General features: G+C 41.5%; 2 protein-coding genes across 2 annotated transcripts; both read left to right on the forward strand.

Annotated features, from left to right (window-relative positions):
* Positions 1-1,097: 1,097 nt before the first annotated feature.
* LOC146510274 (uncharacterized) lies at positions 1,098-6,099 on the forward strand. The gene has a single exon (XM_085175890.1). The coding sequence runs from the start codon at positions 1,098-1,100 to the stop codon at positions 5,712-5,714; it is 4,617 nt and encodes a 1,538-aa protein (XP_085032016.1). The 3' UTR covers positions 5,715-6,099.
* A 3,345-nt stretch (positions 6,100-9,444) lies between these two features.
* Positions 9,445-14,458, forward strand: LOC146510275 (E3 ubiquitin/ISG15 ligase TRIM25-like). The gene has a single exon (XM_085174073.1). It carries the CDS (start codon positions 12,648-12,650, stop codon positions 14,304-14,306), a length of 1,659 nt encoding a protein of 552 aa, XP_085030199.1. The 5' UTR covers positions 9,445-12,647; the 3' UTR covers positions 14,307-14,458.
* The last annotated feature ends 12,445 nt before the right edge of the window (positions 14,459-26,903 follow it).

A 26,903-nucleotide genomic window follows, 5' to 3' on the forward strand; every position in this document is an offset into this window, starting at 1 on the left:
AACCTCAGATACTTATCAAATCACACAAAGCTCTTGTAGAAACAAACAAACAAATGAACAAAATATGTTTTCCTTCATTTCTGTCAAACAAAGTTGTATGACACGTTTCCAGCGGTTAGTATCATGGTTGAGAGAAGCGCGACAGAGACTAAACCTGCAGGACACCGGCCCTCGAGGCCTGGCGTTGCCTACCCCTGATGTAGACAGTGCTAGAAGCAGTTATGACTTTCTTGCCATATTGGCAGAATAAATGACCTGGAAGCTGTTGCACAGTCTACACCTGTAAACTCCAGGACACGTTTACAAACAATTTTCGTTGTTATTTGCGCTGCAGCTGCAGGTTAGGGTGGAGTTACTGTGTGTGTGTGTGTTTACAAGTAGTTTTAAACCTTGTGATCCACAAAACAGCATAACAGTAAAAGAAGAATTGACTGCGTTACAGTCAGTGCGGGAACGGCGGCTTTGCTCGTGCAGTTTGGACGCACGTGAACATCTCCTGCCCCGATAGCGGCTGGAGGAGGACTATCCTCCGCCTGTGAGCGCTTTGGCACGAGCGAGGTGCCCACGGCAGCACCCGCTGCTTGTTGAGAGTAAGAGCAACAAGCGCTTTCACGTCAAAAGTCGTCATAAAAAAGCCTCCAATAACACCAGAAAAAGTCGCCAGATTTGTCGCTGGTCGCTTTTTAGAAAAAAAAACGACGTTAAGGGGGTTTGAAAATTCACTAAATATAGCGACAAAATCGCTAAGTTGGCAACACTGTTTGGACTGTTTTCAGGGTATTTAAAAAAATTCAAAACAAAACAAAACCGCGCATCTCAATGGGTATATTCTGAGCATGCGCAGAATTACGCACAGCTGTCCTGTGATCGAACAAAGGATCAAAGGCTCAAAGAGCGCTGACGTCAAATTCGCGGCCACAAAAGTCCTTAAATACCCCCTCTTCACCTTCGCAAACACAGTTTTACTTGGAACATTTTCAGAAACAGCGAGTTGTGTTTTGCAAACCAGAAACCTTTCAGAAAGGGACTATTTTTAAACTTAAACAATTAAGCAAACATTTTTTCTTGTCGACACTTTGCATTAAACGTTTAAAGAAATGTCACACGAAACATTTAATAATTCACAGTCTGAGAGAGAGATTCGAGAGGAATCACAAAGACTGTATGGGATGATGGAGAGAGAAATATCGGAGCCTAGGGAGCTTCAAATGAAAATACAAGAACTCCAGTTGGAGTTAAGCACCCTAAAGCGCAAAAAGAATTATTACAAAAAAAATTACTATCGCTTTAAAAATGAGCGTGAACAGAATAGTACAGATGCGCATGAAAGGAATTTCCATTTTAGGGAAAGCATGGTTGAGCTTGAAAAAGTGACTCAACAGTCAGATGACATCGAAGCTCAAATTGTTGCAGAGAATAAAAATTTGCAAGCAGAGCTTAGAACCTTTCGGATGATGCGCCATGAATTTCAGGAAAAGGAAGCATCTCTGCTTGAGCAGAACAGCAGCATTGCTGCTGAGTTGTCTCAAATTGAAAGTGAGCGAAATGAACAAAAGAAAGAGAACGCAGATCTCAAGGAAGAGAGAGAGAGACTTGAGCACCAAGTGGGAGAGGCTCACCATAAAATAACAACAAAAGAAGAGATAATAGAAAAACAGAACAGAGAAATAGATCACAAGACAGAACAGATAGTTGAGCTGAAAAAAGAAATATGTATTCTTCAGCGTAGGGTGAGACAGGCTCAGGACGAAAAACAGTCACAGGTGGAATCTCTGGAGGCTAAAATGCAGGAACAGGTTAACACCGTTCAGACGATGCACCATGACTTTCTGGAAAAAGAAGAATATCTCCTCAAGCAGGACAGCAGCATTGCTGCTCAGCTGTCACTGATTGAAAGTGAGAGAAACGAACAAAAGAAAGAGAATGCAAAACTCGAGAAAACTTTAGAGACTCTTGAGTGCCAAGTGGAAAAAGCTCATATTGAAACAACAACAAAAAATGAGATAATAGAAAAACAGAATAGGGAAATAGTGCAAAACCAGAAACTGATAGCTGAGCAGGTGCAAGAAATATGCAATCTCCAATGTCAGGTGAGACAGGCTCAGGTCGAAAAACAGTCACAGGTGGAATCTCTGGAGGCTAAAATGCAGGAACAGGTTAACACCGTTCAGACGATGCACCGTGACTTTCTGGAAAAAGAAGAATATCTCCTCAAGCAGAACAGCAGCATTGCTGCTCAGCTGTCACTGATTGAAAGTGAGAGAAATGAACAAAAGAAAGAGAACGCAGATCTCAAGGAAGCGTTAGAGAGACTTGAGCACCAAGTGGGAGAGGCTCACCATAAAATAACAAAAAAAGAAGAGATAATAGAAAAACAGAATAGAGAAACAGATCACAAGACAGAACAGATAGTTGAGCTGAAAAAAGAAATATGTATTCTTCAGTGTAGGGTGAGACAGGCTCAGGACGAAAAACAGTCACAGGTGGAATCTCTGGAGGCTAAAATGCAGGAACAGGTTAACACCATTCAGACGATGCACCATGACTTTCTGGAAAAAGAAGAAAATCTCCTCAAGCAGAACAGCAGCATTGCTGCTCAGCTGTCACTGATTGAAAGTGAGAGAAACGAACAAAAGAAAGAGAATGCAAAACTCGAGAAAACTTTAGAGACTCTTGAGTGCCAAGTGGAAAAAGCTCATATTGAAACAACAACAAAAAATGAGATAATAGAAAAACAGAATAGGGAAATAGTGCAAAACCAGAAACTGATAGCTGAGCAGGTGCAAGAAATATGCAATCTCCAATGTCAGGTGAGACAGGCTCAGGTCGAAAAACAGTCACAGGTGGAATCTCTGGAGGCTAAAATGCAGGAACAGGTTAACACCGTTCAGACGATGCACCGTGACTTTCTGGAAAAAGAAGAATATCTCCTCAAGCAGAACAGCAGCATTGCTGCTCAGCTGTCACTGATTGAAAGTGAGAGAAATGAACAAAAGAAAGAGAACGCAGATCTCAAGGAAGCGTTAGAGAGACTTGAGCACCAAGTGGGAGAGGCTCACCATAAAATAACAAAAAAAGAAGAGATAATAGAAAAACAGAATAGAGAAACAGATCACAAGACAGAACAGATAGTTGAGCTGAAAAAAGAAATATGTACTCTTCAGCGTCGGGTGAGACAGGCTCAGGACGAAAAACAGTCACAGGTGGAATCTCTGGAGGCTAAAATGCAGGAACAGGTTAACACCATTCAGACGATGCACCATGACTTTCTGGAAAAAGAAGAATATCTCCTCAAGCAGAACAGCAGCATTGCTGCTCAGCTGTCACTGATTGAAAGTGAGAGAAACGAACAAAAGAAAGAGAATGCAAAACTCGAGAAAACTTTAGAGACTCCTGAGTGCCAAGTGGAAAAAGCTCATATTGAAACAACAACAAAAAATGAGATAATAGAAAAACAGAATAGGGAAATAGTGCAAAACCAGAAACTGATAGCTGAGCAGGTGCAAGAAATATGCAATCTCCAATGTCAGGTGAGACAGGCTCAGGTCGAAAAACAGTCACAGGTGGAATCTCTGGAGGCTAAAATGCAGGAACAGGTTAACACCGTTCAGACGATGCACCGTGACTTTCTGGAAAAAGAAGAATATCTCCTCAAGCAGAACAGCAGCATTGCTGCTCAGCTGTCACTGATTGAAAGTGAGAGAAATGAACAAAAGAAAGAGAACGCAGATCTCAAGGAAGCGTTAGAGAGACTTGAGCACCAAGTGGGAGAGGCTCACCATAAAATAACAAAAAAAGAAGAGATAATAGAAAAACAGAATAGAGAAACAGATCACAAGACAGAACAGATAGTTGAGCTGAAAAAAGAAATATGTATTCTTCAGTGTAGGGTGAGACAGGCTCAGGACGAAAAACAGTCACAGGTGGAATCTCTGGAGGCTAAAATGCAGGAACAGGTTAACACCATTCAGACGATGCACCATGACTTTCTGGAAAAAGAAGAAAATCTCCTCAAGCAGAACAGCAGCATTGCTGCTCAGCTGTCACTGATTGAAAGTGAGAGAAACGAACAAAAGAAAGAGAATGCAAAACTCGAGAAAACTTTAGAGACTCTTGAGTGCCAAGTGGAAAAAGCTCATATTGAAACAACAACAAAAAATGAGATAATAGAAAAACAGAATAGGGAAATAGTGCAAAACCAGAAACTGATAGCTGAGCAGGTGCAAGAAATATGCAATCTCCAATGTCAGGTGAGACAGGCTCAGGTCGAAAAACAGTCACAGGTGGAATCTCTGGAGGCTAAAATGCAGGAACAGGTTAACACCGTTCAGACGATGCACCGTGACTTTCTGGAAAAAGAAGAATATCTCCTCAAGCAGAACAGCAGCATTGCTGCTCAGCTGTCACTGATTGAAAGTGAGAGAAATGAACAAAAGAAAGAGAACGCAGATCTCAAGGAAGCGTTAGAGAGACTTGAGCACCAAGTGGGAGAGGCTCACCATAAAATAACAAAAAAAGAAGAGATAATAGAAAAACAGAATAGAGAAACAGATCACAAGACAGAACAGATAGTTGAGCTGAAAAAAGAAATATGTACTCTTCAGCGTCGGGTGAGACAGGCTCAGGACGAAAAACAGTCACAGGTGGAATCTCTGGAGGCTAAAATGCAGGAACAGGTTAACACCATTCAGACGATGCACCATGACTTTCTGGAAAAAGAAGAATATCTCCTCAAGCAGAACAGCAGCATTGCTGCTGAGTTGTCTCAGATTGAAAGTGAGAGAAATGAACAAAAGAAAGAGAAGGCAGATCTCAAGGAAGCGTTAGAGAGACTTGAGCACCAAGTGGAAAAAGCTCATATTGAAACAACAACAAAAAATGAGATAATAGAAAAACAGAATAGCGAAATAGATCACAAGACAGAACAGATAGTTGAGTTGAAAAAAGAAATATGTATTCTTCAGTGTAGGGTGAGCCAGGCTCAGGACGAAAAACAGTCACAGGTGGAATCTCTGGAGGCTAAAATGCAGGAACAGGTTAACACCGTTCAGACGATGCACCATGACTTTCTGGAAAAAGAAGAAAATCTCCTCAAGCAGAACAGCAGCATTGCTGCTCAGCTGTCACTGATTGAAAGTGAGAGAAACGAACAAAAGAAAGAGAACGCAGATCTCAAGGAAGCGTTAGAGAGACTTGAGCACCAAGTGGAAAAAGCTCATATTGAAACAACAACAAAAAATGAGATAATAGAAAAACAGAATAGCGAAATAGATCACAAGACAGAACAGATAGTTGAGTTGAAAAAAGAAATATGTATTCTTCAGTGTAGGGTGAGCCAGGCTCAGGACGAAAAACAGTCACGGGTGGAATCTTTGGAGGCTCTGCAGCTGGAGAATTTTGCTCCTGAACCTGAGGAGCTTTTTTTTCTTGCCTTGGAACCACCTCCTGATGTGGTCCCGACACAGGAGAATCTTGGTCTTCAACCTGAAGAGCTTGATTCTCCTGTCTCAGAACCATCTCCTGACGTGGTTCCGACTAGTGGTTCATGGCATCATGGTGCCAAATGCCTACTTAAAATAGGTTTAGGTGTTGCCGCAGTAGGCCTTATTATACCTGCAGCTTACTGGGGCTTTTCAATGCTTGGCAGTGATTGCCTATTTAACTCTGTCATATTGCCATATTGCTACCTTGCTGATGGATTAGTTCCCTTTTAAAGACTAGTAATGATGGACTGCTTTTCATCCACAGTCCAGTAAACCATACGTTGTTCATGTTAGACAACATGAGCAACATTTAGCTAACTTGTGCTCTCATTTTTCTTTTCTTTTGCCTCTCACCCCCAACCAGTCGTGGCAGATGGCTGCCCCTTCCTGAGCCTGGTTCTGTCAAAGGTTTCTTCCTGTTTAAAGGGAGTTTTTCCTTTCCACTGTGCCTAGTGCTTGCTCACAGGGGATCATTTGATTGTTGGGGTTTAATTTGTTAAAAAACATAACAAATTAGGTGAGGGGTTCACATAATAGAGAGCACAACAAAAACTACAAATTTTTTAAAAATTTGTTAGTTGCAAATAAAAATAAAGAAAACAATTTCTGAAAAACATCTCTTACGGCTCTGTTTATTTACTTAAATGAACACTTGTATTTTTTTGTCATTGAAGAATATACATTGTCTAAAGTATTTGATCATTTTAAAATTAACACTGCGCTGCATGAGATAAACTGTGGCACTGACGGCTGTCGTGAGGGAAAGTTCCTCTTCAACCTCCAAACAGAACCCAGTTTGTTAATCGCAGCATCGCAAAATTAGACACAGCAATTCCTTAGAGTCTGGTTTAAGTCCTAAAATGTAATCTCCTTACCAGCATAGGAGCATCCCACCAAGCATTCACAGTCATTACACTGTATGTACACTATATGTGGAAAAAAAGAAGAAAAACAGAAAGCTAAATAAGAAATGCTGCTATGTAGTAGAAGGTTGTTGACAGTAGCAAGCTACAGGTCTCTCAATATTGCTCTCCCTGAGAACCCTGTGCATTCCACAGCTAGGTTTAAGGTATTCCCAGGTATTAGAATTCTACATATTTTTAAGTATAGTGACATAGGTAAGTTGATTAGGGCAGCGGTCCCCAACCTTTTTTGCGCCACGGACCGGTTTATGCCCGACAATATTTTCATGGACCGGCCTTTAAGGTGTCGTACACAAATACAACAAAATAAAACTCGTACCGGTACCGAAAAAAAGAAAATTTATTCATAACACACGTGAAAAGACCAAGGAAAACCGAGTAAACGATAAAAACGATAACAAAATAACGCTGAAAACCGATAAAAACCCTGAAAACTATACATTTCACACCTGAGCCTCAACTCTCGCGGCCCGGTACCAAACGACTTATGGACCGGTACCGGTCCGAGGCCCGGGGGTTGGGGACCGCTGGATTAGGGTGACCAAACGTCCTCTTTTCCCCGGACATGTCCACTTTTCACGTTCCGTCCGGAGCGTCTGGGGGGATTTTCGAGAATAATAAAAATGTTTTCCTGTCCGGTCTTTAAGTCTGAGGTCATTGCCCATGTCTGGGCTCAAACTCCGCTGCAAGTCCCTAAGTCAAATGATCACTGCAGCATTACTGAGAGTTAAAAACTGTCTAAATTCTCTCATCTGTAATAAAATGATCAGTGTGGCTGCTCTACCAGGCGTAACAATTAAGTTTAACATCCAGACATCCATGAAAACACAATTTAACGGAGTTAGAAGTTAGCAGGGAGTTAGCTCGCTACCGTCCCATACAGACAAACTTGCCGTTTATTTTGCAAATCGAGCTCAACACTGCCCCTAGTTTCCTGGAGCACTTCCGTTGTGTTTTGGAATTTGCATGTGCTTTGGGGTTTGCATGTGTTTTGGAGTTTGCATGTGTTTTGGAGTTTGCATGTGTTTTGGAGTTTGCAAGTGTTTTGGAGTTTGCAAGTGTTTTGGAGTTTGTAAGTGTTTTGGAGTTTGCAAGTGTTTTGGAGTTTGCAAGTGTTTTGGAGTTTGCAAGTGTTTTGGAGTTTGTACGTGCTTTGTCTCTAGGGGTCACCGTACATTCTCCCTGCAGCACGGACTACACTGCCTATGATGCTACATTCTTTAGAGCTATACCTGTAGCATTCTGCCTATTAGCTTAGCACAACAACAACAAAAAGGCCTCTCTCACCCAGGAAACACGCACAGAGAGAGCGTCACCCTGTAACCATGGTAACCGAAACGCTGCCACCTGGAACAACAGAACATCACAGCTGTCAAACAAAACCCAAACAGTCCTGACCCACCACAATATGAAATAGGGAAGTACCGCCGTGTAATCCATTTATTTCAACAAAGTAACTGTATTCTAAATACCACCTTTTTAAACGGTAACTGTAACGGAATACAGTTACTCATATTTTGTATTTTAAATACGTAACAGCGGTACATGTATTCTGTTACTCCCCAACACTGGCTGGGATAAACAGACCAAGGGTAGGAAAGATTTCCTTAAGAAGTCAAGGAGAAACGACATCAAATGGGGAGCCTGATGGCTACTGGAAACCAGCTGCTATAAAAAAAAGAGGGAGACAGGCTCAAAGTGGTGAAAGAAAGCCAAACAGGGTATTAAGATGGGCAGATCATAAGAGGATGATGAGTCAAGGGCCCTAGCACTTCCAACCTTCTGTGGAGAAAGTGGAGAAATTTATCTCAAACTACGCTGGAAGCTTCTAGCTGTGAAGGTTCATGAACATTAAGATCCAAGCTGAGTGTGTTAAAAGGGACACAGGGTTTGTGAGAGTTAGACACAATGATATCAGAGAAAAATGTTTACCTAGCAGCTTTCACACCTTTCTGATACCACCATAAACTAGAACTCAAGAGAAACCTATAACCTGTCCTTTTTCCACCTCCGTTCAGCTCTCCTGCACTCAAATGGCGCAGGTATTGTCATTTGACCATGGCTCTGATCTGGATTTTGATTGCCAGTTCTATATTAATTTATACTACAAAGAACATATTGTTCTTCTTCATCTTTTTAGCGTGTAAATGTACATAAGTTAAAGTTAAAGGTCTTGCTACTTTCATACCTGCTCATCTGGGCTTTTGCTTTTACCTGATAGCAATATACTATTCACACACGTCAGCAGATCAAGAAAATAAGCGTTCCTCTACCCTCTGTAACCACTCTCCTTTCAACCTTTAATCAGCATTCTCTGTTATCTTCCCAGCACATGATTTGAACAGTCAAAAGAAATGATTTACACGTTTGATAATAAAACCATTACTGCATGGTTACGTATTTTATGACAGAGCTATGATTGGTTTCATGTCTGATTTGAGCAGAAATCCTTCAGCTTTGAGTTCAAGCCAGGGAGGAGAAATTGTTGGGAAGCTAAATATCAGCATTTCACTATGTATGTAAGCAAAAATAAGAAATCTTGATGATGATCTTTTCACTCATTATGTGTTTATACATGACTCAGCATTTAACTATGATCACATTAATCTCTGGCTCTCTTCCACAGCATGTCTTACTGTCTTTCTCCCTTCACCTCCAATCGTGGCAGCAGATGGCCGACCTTCCACGAGCCTGCCTCTGCTGGAAGTTTCTTCCTGTTAAAAGGGAGTTTTTCCTTCCCACTGTCACCAAACTGCTTGCTCATAGGGTGCCATCTGTTGTTTGGGCTTTCTCTGTTTTCTCTGTGTTATTGTAGAGTATAATGCACCTTGAGGCAAATGTTGTTATGATTTGGTGCTATATATAAAAACTGAAATCAATTAAAATGGAATTGAATTTAAAAAACTGTTTTCCCTCAAAAAAAAAAAAAAGATTAAATAATTAATAATTTAATTAAATAATTAAATAATTCCCATGAAAATTTTTATACATTAAAACTGCAAAAGATTTGATTTCTCTGGGATAAAAATAACTATACATCAGTGATTTCTCTTGTACATGATTTTGTTATATAGCAAATTTTATTGGCTAAATATTACTGACTTTACTCTACGATAATTACATCAAACAAAAAGACAAGAACAACTCCACTGTCCGTTCAAACAAATCAATATATTTTATACATAACAGTTTTTTCTCTCCTGGGTTTTTATGATAAATCTTTTTGTTGTTGTCATTTTGCAACCAATTGGTATTTCTCATGTAATATGTCTGTTGAGAAGGTGCAGTAGATACATTTTCCTGCTGCTGTCACAAAAAACGTTTACTATTACATTTAAATCGATATCTTGTTAGCAAAAAAAATTATTTATTTGAAAGAAACAACAGTTGTTTGCCAACAGAAACAAAGATGAAATCTAAAAAGTTTGATCTTCAATAGATGCAGTGTAGACAAACACACTCTAACAACTGCATGGCAGTATACAGAGATTAAACTCTCACAATTTATGCTCTCCTGTCTATTTGAACTCACACAACTGAACAGTGTGTCCAGCGCTTTGTGGAAGGACAGGACAGGCCTCAGTGTGAAAATCTGTGTGTTTCCCTCTCATCTCAGTAGTTTTGATACAGCTCATCCAGTAGCTGTGCCCACAGGGAATAGTGACTGGATCTTTAAGGACATCCAGACAAATGGAACAGCTCATTTTTTCTTGATCCAGCTGAGTCATTTGCTGCTCCATGTCTCCTCACAATGACTGTAAAAGTCTGAAAGATTTTCTTTCTACTTAATGAAAGGGGAAAATATAAATATATCTACACTGAATGGACTTTGATGGACTTTGGACTTTTACAGAGTCACAATGGATGGGTGGTTTGATGGAGGGTGTGTTTGTGTGTTTCATGATGATAGATAATCCTTAGTTATTATAAGTTGTTACGGCAAAGTAGTTACATTTGGTTCACACCTGTTTTAGAGTAAAGGTGCTCAATCCTCTCTTGTGATTTACATTTTCAATCTTTTGTAGCTCAAAATACACTAAACACTGTCTCAGTAGTGTTTACTACTCAGAGCTTTGGTCCTGACACTAACAGTTGTGTTGTAAACGTACAGCATATAAGAACACTGCTAACTGGACAGAGTACAGTGTAATAATAAAAAGAAGATTTTGTTTCTTTCTTTTCCTCTTGCTTCCTTTTTTATGTTTTGTGTGTCAAAAAAACAAAATAAAAAGAAAATAAACGTAATAAATGTGACATAATGTGCCATTTCCTCTGACATCAGTGCTACTGCCCTTTAGCACCACTGTTCTTTCTATCACTGACCAGCCTGAACTTGTCATGGCCCCTGTTTTTTTGTCCCAGTGTTCCTTATTCTTTTTTATTTAGATTCTAGGGTGAGTTGGTAGTCTTCCTTCATTCAGTTGTAGCTATATTTTGATTCCTGTGTTTTGAGTTATATGGTGTCTGGTTTATTTTTTAATTATTTTGTTTGTGTTTTAGAGTAGTATTTTTAGAGCTAGCCACACAGCTATGGTTAGAATAATAGAAACACAGTGAAGCTGGAAGATGAACGCTAAGCATTAATAATAATAATGGATTGTATTTATATAGCGCTCATCAAGACCATCAAAGTGCTTTACAATTCCACTCTTCATTCAGTCTCACATTCACACAGTAGTGGAGGCAGCTACAGTTGTAGCCACAGCTGCCCTGGGGCAGACGGACAGAAGCGAGGCTGCCATATCGCGCCATCGGCCCCTCAGACCATCACCAGTAGGCGGTACGTGAAGAGTCTTGGCCAAGAACACAACGACCGAGATTGTCCGAGCCGGGGCTGGAACCAGCAACCTTCCAATTACAAGACGAACTGCCAACTCTTCAGTGACGATCGCCCTATAAATGAGTTAAGTACAATGTAATAAGCCCAGGAGAGTGAGGATACTTATATGGCCAGAGTCTGCAGCAGTGAGGAGGTAGTTTGTGTTTTTGATGAGAGCAGTTTCAGTTTTGTGGTGTGATCTGAACACAGATTGAAAATTTTAAAAAAATGTGACATGTGTTGCCAGGATTTAACAAATGAATGAAAAGTTTGAAGTTGAAAAGTTACTGAAGTCTTTAAGGTCCAAATTCATGCCCATGATGACTTCAGGTTCAGTTAAATTCAGTTTTATTTGTATTTGCTTCACTCACTATGAACAAGCATTTGACAACAGCGGGTAGATAAACAGTGAGTAACAGTTTCCAGTGTAAACATTCAATTACAATTCTGTTTTCATCCGAAACACTTTCAGTTTCACACCAATCTGAGTACCTGGATGGAAGCTCCTCCCTGCACTGTTTACGTGTACCCTCTTCTTTTACAGAGTCATGTGATAAGATGCAAAACAGAAAATTTCCATATGCTTTAGTTCAGTGTCTCGGCATTAAGAGACGAAAAGAGAGACCATTTGAATGAGGAGAAAAGGCGCAGCAAGTAATTCAGCTGCATCAAGAAAAACTGAGCTGTTTCATCTGTCTGCAACTTGTAAAGGAGCCAGTCACTATTCCCTGTGGGCACATCTACTGCATGAGCTGTATTAAAAACTACTGCAAAAACTAAGTGACTGCCATTATTCATATGTGGTGTGTGTGGCAAAATGAGCTCAAGACAAAGTACAAATATATTTAAAGGTCCTTTATTATTCTTTATTATTATTCTGAACAAATCGAATTCTTAAAAAAAACAATTAAAACCTTACAGTGAAAATTATCCTCTAAATGACCCCATCAACAGCTGTAGAGGCTTGTTTTCTTGTTTAAATCAGAATACAAAAGTCACATTAACAGATAGAAAATACAGACAATACTAATTGAATTCATCATTTTCAGTAATAGAACAATAAAACATGAAATAACCCCATAATATACATTGCAAATAAGTAAGGAAAACCAATGGGCTCCAACCTACCAACCAGCCTGTAGGTATTTCACAAAGACTGGAAACACATACAAATACATCTTAATCAAAAACATGAAACTTTTCAGTTTCACACAAATCTGATGACTCCCTCTCCTGGAATGAAGCACACCTTTCTAAGCCCCTCTCTGTTTACAGACTGTTTACCTCAGACGTTAGGCACACCCTCTGTTATCACAGTCATGTGATAAGTGGAAAAACAGGAAATTTCCACACTCAGTGTCTCTATATAAAAGAGACAAGAGCAGCTTTTATCTGGGGAGACGTTATTTACAGTGAGGAGACATGGCACAGCGAACGATTCAGCTGGATCAAGAAAAATTGAGCTGTTCCATCTGTCTGCAACTTTTAAAGCATCCAGTCACTATTCCCTGTGGGCACAGCTACTGCATGGACTGTATCAAAAACTACTGGGATGAGAAGGAAACACACAGCTGCCCTCAGTGCAGAGAGATTTTCACACCGCGGCCTGTTCTGGTGAAGAACACCATGTTAGCTGAGTTACTGGAGGACCTAAAGAAAGCAGAACATCTGACAGCTTCACCTGATCATGCCTATGCTGGACCTGGAGATATGGCCTGTTCTGGGAGGAAGCGGAAAGCCTCCAAGTCCTGCCTGGTGTGTATGGCCTTTTACTGTGAGCATCACCTGCAGCCTCACTACAACGTAGCTCCAATAAAGAGACACAAGATCATTAAAGCCACTTCAAAGCTTCAGGAGAACATCTGCCCTCGCCACGACGAGGAGATGAAGATCTTCTGCTGCACTGATCAGCAGTGTGTCTGTTGTCTCTGCTTAATGGATGAACACAAAGACCACGTCACAGTGTCAGCTGCAGTGGAAAGAGCTGAGAAGCAGAAAAGGCTTGGAAGAAATCGACAAAAATTTCTTCAAAGAATTCAGGAAAGAGAGAAAGATGTGAAGATGCTTCATCGAAGAGGGGAGGCTATCAATCTTTCTGCTGATAAAGCTTTCAGAGAATGTGATAAGGCTTTCAAAGATTTGATCAGTCTCATTGAGAAAAAAAGCTCTGAGGTGAAGCAGCAGATCAGATCCAAACAAAAATCTGAACAGAACAGAGTCAAAGAGCTTCAGGAGAAGATAGAGCAGGAGATCAGAGATCTGAGGAGGAGAAACACTGAACTGCAGCAGCTCTCACTGACAGAGGATCACCTCCATTTTCTGAAAAACTACTCCTCACTGTCACATCTGAGTGCATCTACAAACGTACCCACCTACAACAATCTTACTCTGCAGTACTTTGAGAATGTGACTGCATCTGTGTCACAGATCAGAAATAAAGTGAAGGCTCTTCTCAGTGATGAGTGGCCAAAAATCTCAGTTGGAACGACCAAAGCTGATATTTTACTGCCTCAAGGAGAACCCAAAACCAGAGACGAATTTTTGAAACATTCTTGTCAGATCACTCTCGATCCAAATACAGCACACACACTGATGTCACTGAGTGATAGCAACAGAAAAGTAACACTGATGAGTAGAAACCAGTCATATCCAAGTCATCCAGACAAATTCCTTGATTGCCGGCAGGTCCTGACTGGACGCTATTACTGGGAGGTGAAGTGCAACGGGATGGTTGGAGTAGCTGTTGCATACAAGGATATCGGCCGTAGAGGGACCAGAGAGGAATGTGGATTTGGATTGAATGACAAATCCTGGTCATTAACAGTTTCAGGCAGCGGTTATGACTTCAAACACAACAACATTCCCACTCTCATCCCAGGCCCTCAGTCCTCCAGAATAGGAGTATATTTGGATCACAGGGCAGGAACTCTTTCTTTCTACAGCATCACTGAGACCATGAATCTCCTCCACAGAGTCCAGACCAGGTTCACTCAGCCTCTCCATGCTGGACTGTGGCTTCCACAAAGTGCTGGACACAGTGCTGAGGTGTGTGAGCTCAAGAAAAGAATAAACACAAAATAGTGAAATTTGATGCCATGTGCTACTTGTTGAGATGTGTTTATCTATCCTGCACCTGTTAGAGATGAACCTTTATAGATATGAGAATAACATTTAATTTCTTTGATTGTCTTGTTTTCAATAGCTATTTGGATAAAACGGTTTATTTGGCAAAACAATATATTATATTATATATAACTATATTTCCTATATAGTTTATATTTCTCTCCACTGTTTTGTTGTAACATTTGCAGAAAAAACTCACATAAATATAAATTCATATGAAAATAACTTCAGTGTATTTAAAATTACAGAAAAAAATAACTATGTATCAGATAAGTTGGAATCAGGGTTAATATGGTGTTTGCATTTTTAATGTACTTTTTATTTCTATACTTAAGTTGGTGGATTGTAAAATGTTTAATTTCAGTTATGTTTTCATTAACTTTTTTTTAATTTACTGCTGTTTGTGAAATAAAGTGAGCAATGTACACTAAACTTTCCTGTTCCAGGAAATAAAATATCACTAACATGATGAATGTAAACTTTGTAAAGAGACATTTAAAATAGAGCATTCAATAGTGTCAAATAATGATGAAATTAAAAAAGTATAACATTAAAAACATACATAGCTCTACAACACTAATTTAAGTAGGAGGATGTGGATGTAAAAGTTGAATTGGAAAGAAATTTAAATATAACAGACGAGTTTTCATAATAAGGCAAAATTTAAAGCAGGAATTTAACTAGCAAAGTGGAAAATAAAAATAAGATATTTCAATGTAGCCGTTATTATTTAGTAATTCATGTAAATTTTACTGTAGGGGCTTTGGAATTGATTAAGGATTTTACACGAATATTTTGGGATTCTTCAAGGTTACTTCATTTCATAAAAGATTTTCAAAAAGGGATTTAACAGATTTCTGGAACTGATGATCATGTAGATCCATTACTCTATATTAGCCATATGTCTGTATGATATATCAGATGGAAAACTGATATATTTGTTAAGAATTCTGCTCCATATTGACAATATGGAGAGTTGCCTACTTAGTTAGGCTGATTTTTTTCCATAATGCTCAGTTGGTATTACAGGGTCCAAAGCATGCCAAGAATATATTCACCACACCATTACATCATCGGCACTCTGAACCGTTGATAAAAGGCAGGACTGAGTCATACTTTCATGTTGTTGTATCTGTTATCAGTAACTCCCTGCAGGCAGGTAAAGAGCTACCCAAGAGTGTGAAACTGCAGCACCTGCAAAGCAGATCTTGTCGTGGAGTGATAGCCTGATGAATTAAACCTTAAAGCTCTCCATCCACGTGGTTAGAAAAAAAATGATGAATTTCTTCAGGGTTTGTGTGTACACAAGCCCTTCAGCTGGAGGGTTCTTCCTATTAAAAAGATGTTTTTCCTTCCCACTGTTGCCAAACCACTTGCTCATAGGGCATACGTGTCAAACTCTGGCCCGCGGGCCAAATTTGGCAGCCTAATTAAATGTGGCCCGCAGCCTAATTGCATTTGGCCCGCAAAGCCATACCAAATACTTAATCCATATTCAGTTTTCCAGCAAAACGTATTTGAGTCCATAAGAAAAGATTCATTCTTATATCTGGAGGAAGATTTTTTTTTCAATAAATATTAATGTTAGCCCGCGACTTTGTTCCTGTTTTGAATTTTGGCCCACTGTGTATTTGAGTTTGACACCCCTGCCATAAGTCATTGTTGATTTTGTCTTCACTCTCCATCCCCTGCCAAGCTGCACCTGTGATTCTGCGGCTGCTCGCTGATGAGCTGACAGATAAGATCTTTTCTTATCCTCTGCATCCTTAACCTATCACCTCTGCCTCCCACAGGGCGCCAGCCTGCCCTGTTGAAACACTATTTTTTTTCAGTGTTTCAACTGAAAAAATAGAATGCCATTGATAAAAAAAAATAGAATGCCTGTGATCCCCTGTGATGTCATCATCTTCTGTGATGTCCCCTGTGATGTCATGAGAGAAAAAACCCTTAAATAGGAGCTTTGCTCTGTTAAACTTTGCTGCTCAACGGACCTTGACCTGACAGTAAGCAAACCCTTTTGGAGAGTTTTGAGAGAATTTCGCGTTACTTAGCAATTCACTGACCAAGCCGACACATTTCACCATGTCAGCTAACCCATCCTTCCGCTCAAATGAGCTTGGAATAGTTAAAGGGAGCATTTTGGGAAACCACTACAAGGTAGAGGCTTTCCTTGGAGAAGGGGGCTTTGGTGTTGTAGCCAAATGTCGTGATACCATGACCAACCGAGCTGTGGCTATTAAAGTGAACAAGAGCCGCCCTGATATTCTGCAACAGGCAAAACTGGAAATTTTCATCCTGGAGCAGCTGAGAAGGTTGGATCCAGATGCCGCCAACATTGTTAAATGGAACGGCTTTTTCCACGACGGAGAGCGGGTTTGCCTGAAATTTGAACTCCTTGATCAATGCCTGTGGGACTATATAGGGGACCGGAAAAACCAGGGTCTCCCCATAAGCGAAGTCAGGCCAATTTTAGGTCAGCTCACAAATGCTCTGTCCCACCTGGGTTCTGTGGGAATAGTGCACGCTGACCTCAAACCTGGAAACATCATGGTTGTAAACCGCCATGAGTCTCCCATCAAAGTCAAACTTATAGACTTTGGCCTCGCATGTCCTGCGTCTGCAGTGATGCCTGGTGACCGTGTGGGGACGGTTGGTTATAGTGCACCTGAAGTTATGCTTGGCCTTCCTTACAATGAAGCAAGTGACATGTGGTCTCTGGGGCTGGTAGCTGTGGAGCTTGGTACAGGGGTGCCACTCTACCCTGGAAGTGAAGACTATGATGTTTTGAAATTCATCATAGAGACTCAAGGTCAGCCACCAGATCATGTTCTAGACTCTGGCGTGTACACTGAAGACTATTTCATTGAAGACAACGACAACCAACAGCGCTGGACATTGAAGACTGACCAACAATTTCAGTACGAGACAGGATATGAGTCCCTGGAGACAAGATACATAAAACTGACGCGTCTCGATGACCTCGAACAAGTAATGATGTTTAGAAGAGGACCTGAAAATGGCCAACGTTTGTTTGTAAGCTTAATTAAACAGATGTTGGCCTTGGATGCAAACCAGCGCATAACACCGTCGGAGGTTCTCCGGCATCCCTTTTTCAACCCTAAGAGTTCCCCTTGCATTGACATGAGTGCTGAAAGACCACAAAACCCTGTGGTCTTTCAGCACCCTTCAAACTTGAAATGCAAGAGATCAGAGAAAATCAACTGCAGTTTTCAAAACTCGGTTGAATTTTCTCAGCAAGTATTCATCCACACGTCAGCCAGCCCATCCTTCAGCTCAGATGAGGTTGAAATAGTTGAAGGGAGCATTTGGGAGTGGGAAACCACTACAAGGTAGAGGCTTTCCTCGGAGAAGGGGGCTTTGGTATTGTAGCCAAATGCCGTGATACCAAAACCAACCAAGCTGTGGCTATTAAGGTGAACAAGAGCTGCCCTGATATTCTGCAACAGGCAAAACTGGAAATTTTCATCCTGGAGCAGCTGCGAAGGTTGGATCCAGATGCCGCCAACATTGTTCAATGGAACGGCTTTTTCCTTGACAGAGAGCGGGTTTGCCTGAAATTTGAACTCCTTGATCAATGCCTGTGGGACTACATACGGGACCCGAATAACCGGCGTCTCCCCATAAGCGAAGTCAGGCCAATTTTAGGTCAACTCACTAATGCTCTGTCCCACCTGGGTTCTTTGGGAATAGTGCACGCTGACCTCAAACCTGGAAACATCATGGTTGTAAATCGCTATGAGTCTCCAGTCAAAGTCAGACTTATAGACTTTGGCCTCGCATGTCCTGCGTCTGCAGTGATGCCTGGTGACCGTGTGGGGACAGTTGGTTATAGTGCACCTGAGGTTATGCTTGGCCTTCCTTATAACGAAGCAAGTGACATGTGGTCTCTGGGGCTGGTGGCTGTTGAGCTTGTTACAGGGGTGCCACTCTACCCTGGAAAAAAATATTATGATGTTTTGAAATTCATCATAGAGACTCAGGGTCAGCCACCAGATCATGTTCTCGATCCTGGCGTGTACACTGAAGACTATTTCACAAAAGACAACTACAACTACAACCAACAACGCTGGACACTTAAGTCCGCCCAACAATTTAAATACGAGACAGGATATGAATCTTTGGAGACAAGATACATAAAACTGACACGTCTGGATGACCTCGAACAAATAATGATGTTCAGACGAGGACCAGAAGATGGCCAACGCTTATTTGTCAGCCTAATTAAAGAGATGTTGGCCTTGGATGCACACCAGCGGATAACACCCTCTCAGGTTCTACGGCATCCCTTTTTCAACCCTGGCCTCTCCAACAGGTTCCCAAGTATCAACATTGAAAAACCATACAGAGTCAATCTCCAGCATGGCATCTTCCACCCTGGACAAAAGTAATAAAAACACAAACTGGGGTTGGAAAAGGATATTAACAGCAAATTACACTGGAAATATTAATTAAGCTGCTCCAATAATTATCACTTTGGCTTTTTTTTTTTTTTAATTTTCACTCTCCCCACCCCAACCAGTCGCGGCAGATGGCTGTCCCTTCCTGAGCCTGGTTCTGTCGAAGGTTTCTTCCTTTTTAAAGGGAGTTTTTCCTTCCCACTGTCGCTAAATGCTTGCTCATAGGGAATCTTCTGATTGCTGGGGTGGCCAAAACTCTAGGGGAACTAGTAATTCTTGTGAAAATTTAAAAAAAATAAGCCTACCAATATTCAAAGCAGAGCAGCGGACACCTTACCATCACATCAGTCCTTTAATCCGACCTAAAACACCATGTTTACAGAAATAAATTCCATACAAATTGGAAATAAATTGTTGTTTTTGATTGTTTATAAATATATAGTGCTACCCTTCAGCCTCCCAGTAGACATACCTGTGTTATAAATGTGAAACTCCTCTGATTTTCAGAAAAGTTGACCTCTGACCTTGAAGTCAAGGTCACTGAGATTTAAGCTTCACAGAGATTTTCAGTAGATGCAACCATGGTATTGATTTGACAAATCTACACTATCACAAACTTGGATGTCCACAGCGCCTCGCCATATACCAAAGATTAAGAGGTGGATCTTTTCTAGGTTTTTATAAAGATTACAAAACACAAATAACAAAAATGCCAACGCTGTTGTCATTTTGGACAATGCTATTTTGATGTTGTCCAATGTAGTGCAAAAAACCCCAAAACAAACCCAAAATGTAATAAATAAAGTAAATAAGGTACAGTGGGGCAAAAAAGTATTTAGTCAGCCACCGATTGTGCAAGTTCCCCCACTTAAAATGATGACAGAGGTCAGTAATTTGCACCAGAGGTACACTTCAACTGTGAGAGACAGAATGTGAAAAAAAAATCCATGAATTCACATGGTAGGATTTGTAAAGAATTTATTCGTAAATCAGGGTGGAAAATAAGTATTTGGTCAATAACAAAAATACAACTCAATACTTTGTAACATAACCTTTGTTGGCAATAACAGAGGTCAAACGTTTACTATAGGTCTTTACCAGGTTTGCACACACAGTAGCTGGTATTTTGGCCCATTCCTCCATGCAGATCTTCTCAAGAGCAGTGATGTTTTGGGGCTGTCGCCGAGCAACACGGACTTTCAACTCCCGCCACAGATTTTCTATGGGGTTGAGGTCTGGAGACTGGCTAGGCCACTCCAGGACTTTCAAATGCTTCTTACGGAGCCACTCCTTTGTTGCCCGGGCGGTGTGTTTTGGATCATTGTCATGTTGGAAGACCCAGCTTCGTTTCATCTTCAAAGTTCTCACTGATGGAAGGAGGTTTTGGCTCAAAATCTCACGATACTTGGCCCCATTCATTCTGTCCTTAACACGGATCAGTCGTCCTGTCCCCTTGGCAGAAAAACAGCCCCATAGCATGATGTTTCCACCCCCATTAGTGAAGGTTTGCCCGGTGCTGCAGCGGTCATGTCAGTGGGGGGATCCGGGGGTTTCTCTGTGAATTTCACCGTGGCAGCGCGCTCGGTGTTTTATTTTTCGCTGTAGAAAGTTTTCTTCCCATGCAGAGTGCACAGCAGACGCTAATGTTTTTGACACTTTTTACAGAACCGAACTCAAACCAATGTCAGTACTTCCACGCTGTGAATGCTGCACGGTCGTCCTCTCTCCTGCACTCCACATTATCCATTGTTGATCTGCACACGTCTGTTGCTGCCACGGACGCCGCTCGTACGTCATTGTCATGAGACACTCTCACAAACAAAATCACGACAGTTTAGTAATGCAGTAATGAAGAGTACTTACGGTAAAGTAACAGTAATCTTATTACTTTTTTGCAATAGTAATCCCTTAATTTACAGGGATTACAGCAACATGTTACTGTAAAAAGTAATCAGATGATTACTTTTTTCCAAGTAATCAGATTACAGCAACATGTTACTGTAATCTGATTACTTTTTTCCAAGTAATCAGATTACAGCAACATGTTACTGTAATCTGATTACTTTTTTCCAAGTAATCAGATTACAGCAACATGTTGCTGTAATCTGATTACTTTTTTCCAAGTAATCAGATTACAGTAGTAATCTGATTACTTTTTCCCAAGTAATCAGATTACAGTAGTAATCCGATTACTTTTTTCCAGTAATCAGATTACAGTAGTAATCCGATTACTTTTTTCCAGGTAATCAGATTACAGTAGTAATCCGATTACTTTTTTCCAAGTAATCAGATTACAGTAGTAATCTGATTACTTTTTTCCAGTAATCAGATTACAGTAGTAATCTGATTACTTTTTTCCAAGTAATCAGATTACTACTGTAATCTGATTACTTTTTTCAAGTAATCAGATTACAGCAACATGTTGCAGGGTGGAAAATAAGTATTTGGTCAATAACAAAAATACAACTCAATACTTTGTAACATAACCTTTGTTGGCAATAACAGAGGTCAAACGTTTACTATAGGTCTTTACCAGGTTTGCACACACAGTAGCTGGTATTTTGGCCCATTCCTCCATGCAGATCTTCTCAAGAGCAGTGATGTTTTGGGGCTGTCGCCGAGCAACACGGACTTTCAACTCCCGCCACAGATTTTCTATGGGGTTGAGGTCTGGAGACTGGCTAGGCCACTCCAGGACTTTCAAATGCTTCTTACGGAGCCACTCCTTTGTTGCCCGGGCGGTGTGTTTTGGATCATTGTCATGTTGGAAGACCCAGCTTCGTTTCATCTTCAAAGTTCTCACTGATGGAAGGAGGTTTTGGCTCAAAATCTCACGATATTTGGCCCCATTCATTCTGTCCTTAACACGGATCAGTCGTCCTGTCCCCTTGGCTTTATTAAACATTGTTAAATGGAACGGCTTTTTCCATGACGGAGAGCGGGTTTGCTTAAAGTTCGAACTCCTTGATCAATGCCTGTGGGACTATATAGGGGACCGGAAAAACCAGGGTCTCCCCATAAGCGAAGTCAGGCCAATTTTAGGTCAGCTCACTAATGCTCTGTCCCACCTGGGTTCTGTGGGAATAGTGCATGCTGACCTCAAACCTGGAAACATCATGGTTGTAAACCGCCATGAGTCTCCCATCAAAGTCAAACTTATAGACTTTGGCCTCGCATGTCCTGCGTCTGCAGTCTGATGCCTGGTGACCGTGTGGGGACGGTTGGTTATAGTGCACCTGAAGTTATGCTTGGCCTTCCTTACAATGAAGCAAGTGACATGTGGTCTCTGGGGCTGGTAGCTGTGGAGCTTGGTACAGGGGTGCCACTCTACCCTGGAAATGAAGACTATGATGTTTTGAAATTCATCATAGAGACTCAGGGTCAGCCACCAGATCATGTTCTAGACTCTGGCGTGTACACTGAAGACTATTTCATTGAAGACAACGACAACCAACAGCGCTGGACATTTAAGACTGACCAACAATTTCAGTACGAGACAGGATATGAGTCCCTGGAGACAAGATACATAAAACTGACGCGTCTCGATGACCTCGAACAAGTAATGATGTTTAGAAGAGGACCAGAAAATGGCCAACGTTTGTTTGTAAGCTTAATTAAACAGATGTTGGCCTTGGATGCAAACCAGCGCATAACACCGTCGGAGGTTCTCCGGCATCCCTTTTTCAACCCTAAGAGTTCCCCTTGCATTGACATCAGTGCTGAAAGACCACAAAACCCTGTGGTCTTTCAGCACCCTTCAAACTTGAAATGCAAGAGATCAGAGAAAATCAACTGCAGTTTTCAAAACTCGGTTGAATTTTCTCAGCAAGTATTCATCCACACGTCAGCCAGCCCATCCTTCAGCTCAGATGAGGTTGAAATAGTTGAAGGGAGCATTTGGGAGTGGGAAACCACTACAAGGTAGAGGCTTTCCTCGGAGAAGGGGGCTTTGGTATTGTAGCCAAATGCCGTGATACCAAAACCAACCAAGCTGTGGCTATTAAGGTGAACAAGAGCTGCCCTGATATTCTGCAACAGGCAAAACTGGAAATTTTCATCCTGGAGCAGCTGCGAAGGTTGGATCCAGATGCCGCCAACATTGTTCAATGGAACAGCTTTTTCCTTGACAGAGAGCGGGTTTGCCTGAAATTTGAACTCCTTGATCAATGCCTGTGGGACTACATACGGGACCCGAATAACCGGCGTCTCCCCATAAGCGAAGTCAGGCCAATTTTAGGTCAACTCACTAATGCTCTGTCCCACCTGGGTTCTTTGGGAATAGTGCACGCTGACCTCAAACCTGGAAACATCATGGTTGTAAATCGCTATGAGTCTCCAGTCAAAGTCAGACTTATAGACTTTGGCCTCGCATGTCCTGCGTCTGCAGTGATGCCTGGTGACCGTGTGGGGACAGTTGGTTATAGTGCACCTGAGGTTATGCTTGGCCTTCCTTATAACGAAGCAAGTGACATGTGGTCTCTGGGGCTGGTGGCTGTTGAGCTTGTTACAGGGGTGCCACTCTACCCTGGAAAAAAATATTATGATGTTTTGAAATTCATCATAGAGACTCAGGGTCAGCCACCAGATCATGTTCTCGATCCTGGCGTGTACACTGAAGACTATTTCACAAAAGACAACTACAACTACAACCAACAACGCTGGACACTTAAGTCCGCCCAACAATTTAAATACGAGACAGGATATGAATCTTTGGAGACAAGATACATAAAACTGACACGTCTGGATGACCTCGAACAAATAATGATGTTCAGACGAGGACCAGAAGATGGCCAACGCTTATTTGTCAGCCTAATTAAAGAGATGTTGGCCTTGGATGCACACCAGCGGATAACACCCTCTCAGGTTCTACGGCATCCCTTTTTCAACCCTGGCCTCTCCAACAGGTTCCCAAGTATCAACATTGAAAAACCATACAGAGTCAATCTCCAGCATGGCATCTTCCACCCTGGACAAAAGTAATAAAAACACAAACTGGGGTTGGAAAAGGATATTAACAGCAAATTACACTGGAAATATTAATTAAGCTGCTCCAATAATTATCACTTTGGCTTTTTTTTTTTTTTAAATTTTCACTCTCCCCACCCCAACCAGTCGCGGCAGATGGCTGTCCCTTCCTGAGCCTGGTTCTGTCGAAGGTTTCTTCCTTTTTAAAGGGAGTTTTTCCTTCCCACTGTCGCTAAATGCTTGCTCATAGGGAATCTTCTGATTGCTGGGGTGGCCAAAACTCTAGGGGAACTAGTAATTCTTGTGAAAATTAAAAAAAAATAAGCCTACCAATATTCAAAGCAGAGCAGCGGACACCTTACCATCACATCAGTCCTTTAATCCGACCTAAAACACCATGTTTACAGAAATAAATTCCATACAAATTGGAAATAAATTGTTGTTTTTGATTGTTTATAAATATATAGTGCTACCCTTCAGCCTCCCAGTAGACATACCTGTGTTATAAATGTGAAACTCCTCTGATTTTCAGAAAAGTTGACCTCTGACCTTGAAGTCAAGGTCACTGAGATTTAAGCTTCACAGAGATTTTCAGTAGATGCAACCATGGTATTGATTTGACAAATCTACACTATCACAAACTTGGATGTCCACAGCGCCTCGCCATATACCAAAGATTAAGAGGTGGATCTTTTCTAGGTTTTTATAAAGATTACAAAACACAAATAACAAAAATGCCAACGCTGTTGTCATTTTGGACAATGCTATTTTGATGTTGTCCAATGTAGTGCAAAAAACCCCAAAACAAACCCAAAATGTAATAAATAAAGTAAATAAGGTACAGTGGGGCAAAAAAGTATTTAGTCAGCCACCGATTGTGCAAGTTCCCCCACTTAAAATGATGACAGAGGTCAGTAATTTGCACCAGAGGTACACTTCAACTGTGAGAGACAGAATGTGAAAAAAAAATCCATGAATTCACATGGTAGGATTTGTAAAGAATTTATTCGTAAATCAGGGTGGAAAATAAGTATTTGGTCAATAACAAAAATACAACTCAATACTTTGTAACATAACCTTTGTTGGCAATAACAGAGGTCAAACGTTTACTATAGGTCTTTACCAGGTTTGCACACACAGTAGCTGGTATTTTGGCCCATTCCTCCATGCAGATCTTCTCAAGAGCAGTGATGTTTTGGGGCTGTCGCCGAGCAACACGGACTTTCAACTCCCGCCACAGATTTTCTATGGGGTTGAGGTCTGGAGACTGGCTAGGCCACTCCAGGACTTTCAAATGCTTCTTACGGAGCCACTCCTGTGTTGCCCGGGCGGTGTGTTTTGGATCATTGTCATGTTGGAAGACCCAGCCTCGTTTCATCTTCAAAGTTCTCACTGATGGAAGGAGGTTTTGGCTCAAAATCTCACGATACTTGGCCCCATTCATTCTGTCCTTAACACGGATCAGTCGTCCTGTCCCCTTGGCTTTATTAAACATTGTTAAATGGAACGGCTTTTTCCATGACGGAGAGCGGGTTTGCTTAAAGTTCGAACTCCTTGATCAATGCCTGTGGGACTATATAGGGGACCGGAAAAACCAGGGTCTCCCCATAAGCGAAGTCAGGCCAATTTTAGGTCAGCTCACTAATGCTCTGTCCCACCTGGGTTCTGTGGGAATAGTGCATGCTGACCTCAAACCTGGAAACATCATGGTTGTAAACCGCCATGAGTCTCCCATCAAAGTCAAACTTATAGACTTTGGCCTCGCATGTCCTGCGTCTGCAGTGATGCCTGGTGACCGTGTGGGGACGGTTGGTTATAGTGCACCTGAAGTTATGCTTGGCCTTCCTTACAATGAAGCAAGTGACATGTGGTCTCTGGGGCTGGTAGCTGTGGAGCTTGGTACAGGGGTGCCACTCTACCCTGGAAATGAAGACTATGATGTTTTGAAATTCATCATAGAGACTCAGGGTCAGCCACCAGATCATGTTCTAGACTCTGGCGTGTACACTGAAGACTATTTCATTGAAGACAACGACAACCAACAGCGCTGGACATTTAAGACTGACCAACAATTTCAGTACGAGACAGGATATGAGTCCCTGGAGACAAGATACATAAAACTGACGCGTCTCGATGACCTCGAACAAGTAATGATGTTTAGAAGAGGACCAGAAAATGGCCAACGTTTGTTTGTAAGCTTAATTAAACAGATGTTGGCCTTGGATGCAAACCAGCGCATAACACCGTCGGAGGTTCTCCGGCATCCCTTTTTCAACCCTAAGAGTTCCCCTTGCATTGACATCAGTGCTGAAAGACCACAAAACCCTGTGGTCTTTCAGCACCCTTCAAACTTGAAATGCAAGAGATCAGAGAAAATCAACTGCAGTTTTCAAAACTCGGTTGAATTTTCTCAGCAAGTATTCATCCACACGTCAGCCAGCCCATCCTTCAGCTCAGATGAGGTTGAAATAGTTGAAGGGAGCATTTGGGAGTGGGAAACCACTACAAGGTAGAGGCTTTCCTCGGAGAAGGGGGCTTTGGTATTGTAGCCAAATGCCGTGATACCAAAACCAACCAAGCTGTGGCTATTAAGGTGAACAAGAGCTGCCCTGATATTCTGCAACAGGCAAAACTGGAAATTTTCATCCTGGAGCAGCTGCGAAGGTTGGATCCAGATGCCGCCAACATTGTTCAATGGAACGGCTTTTTCCTTGACAGAGAGCGGGTTTGCCTGAAATTTGAACTCCTTGATCAATGCCTGTGGGACTACATACGGGACCCGAATAACCGGCGTCTCCCCATAAGCGAAGTCAGGCCAATTTTAGGTCAACTCACTAATGCTCTGTCCCACCTGGGTTCTTTGGGAATAGTGCACGCTGACCTCAAACCTGGAAACATCATGGTTGTAAATCGCTATGAGTCTCCAGTCAAAGTCAGACTTATAGACTTTGGCCTCGCATGTCCTGCGTCTGCAGTGATGCCTGGTGACCGTGTGGGGACAGTTGGTTATAGTGCACCTGAGGTTATGCTTGGCCTTCCTTATAACGAAGCAAGTGACATGTGGTCTCTGGGGCTGGTGGCTGTTGAGCTTGTTACAGGGGTGCCACTCTACCCTGGAAAAAAATATTATGATGTTTTGAAATTCATCATAGAGACTCAGGGTCAGCCACCA

The sequence above is a fragment of the Neolamprologus multifasciatus genome, chromosome 10 (genome assembly GCF_963576455.1).
Source record: "Neolamprologus multifasciatus chromosome 10, fNeoMul1.2, whole genome shotgun sequence".
Taxonomy (NCBI): domain Eukaryota; kingdom Metazoa; phylum Chordata; class Actinopteri; order Cichliformes; family Cichlidae; genus Neolamprologus; species Neolamprologus multifasciatus.

What these genes read in the sequence shown, in the direction of transcription:
- LOC146510274 (XM_085175890.1), top strand. Translation starts at nt 1,098, where the DNA reads ATGTCACACGAAACATTTAATAATTCACAGTCTGAGAGAGAGATTCGA.
- LOC146510275 (XM_085174073.1), top strand. Translation starts at nt 12,648, where the DNA reads ATGGCACAGCGAACGATTCAGCTGGATCAAGAAAAATTGAGCTGTTCC.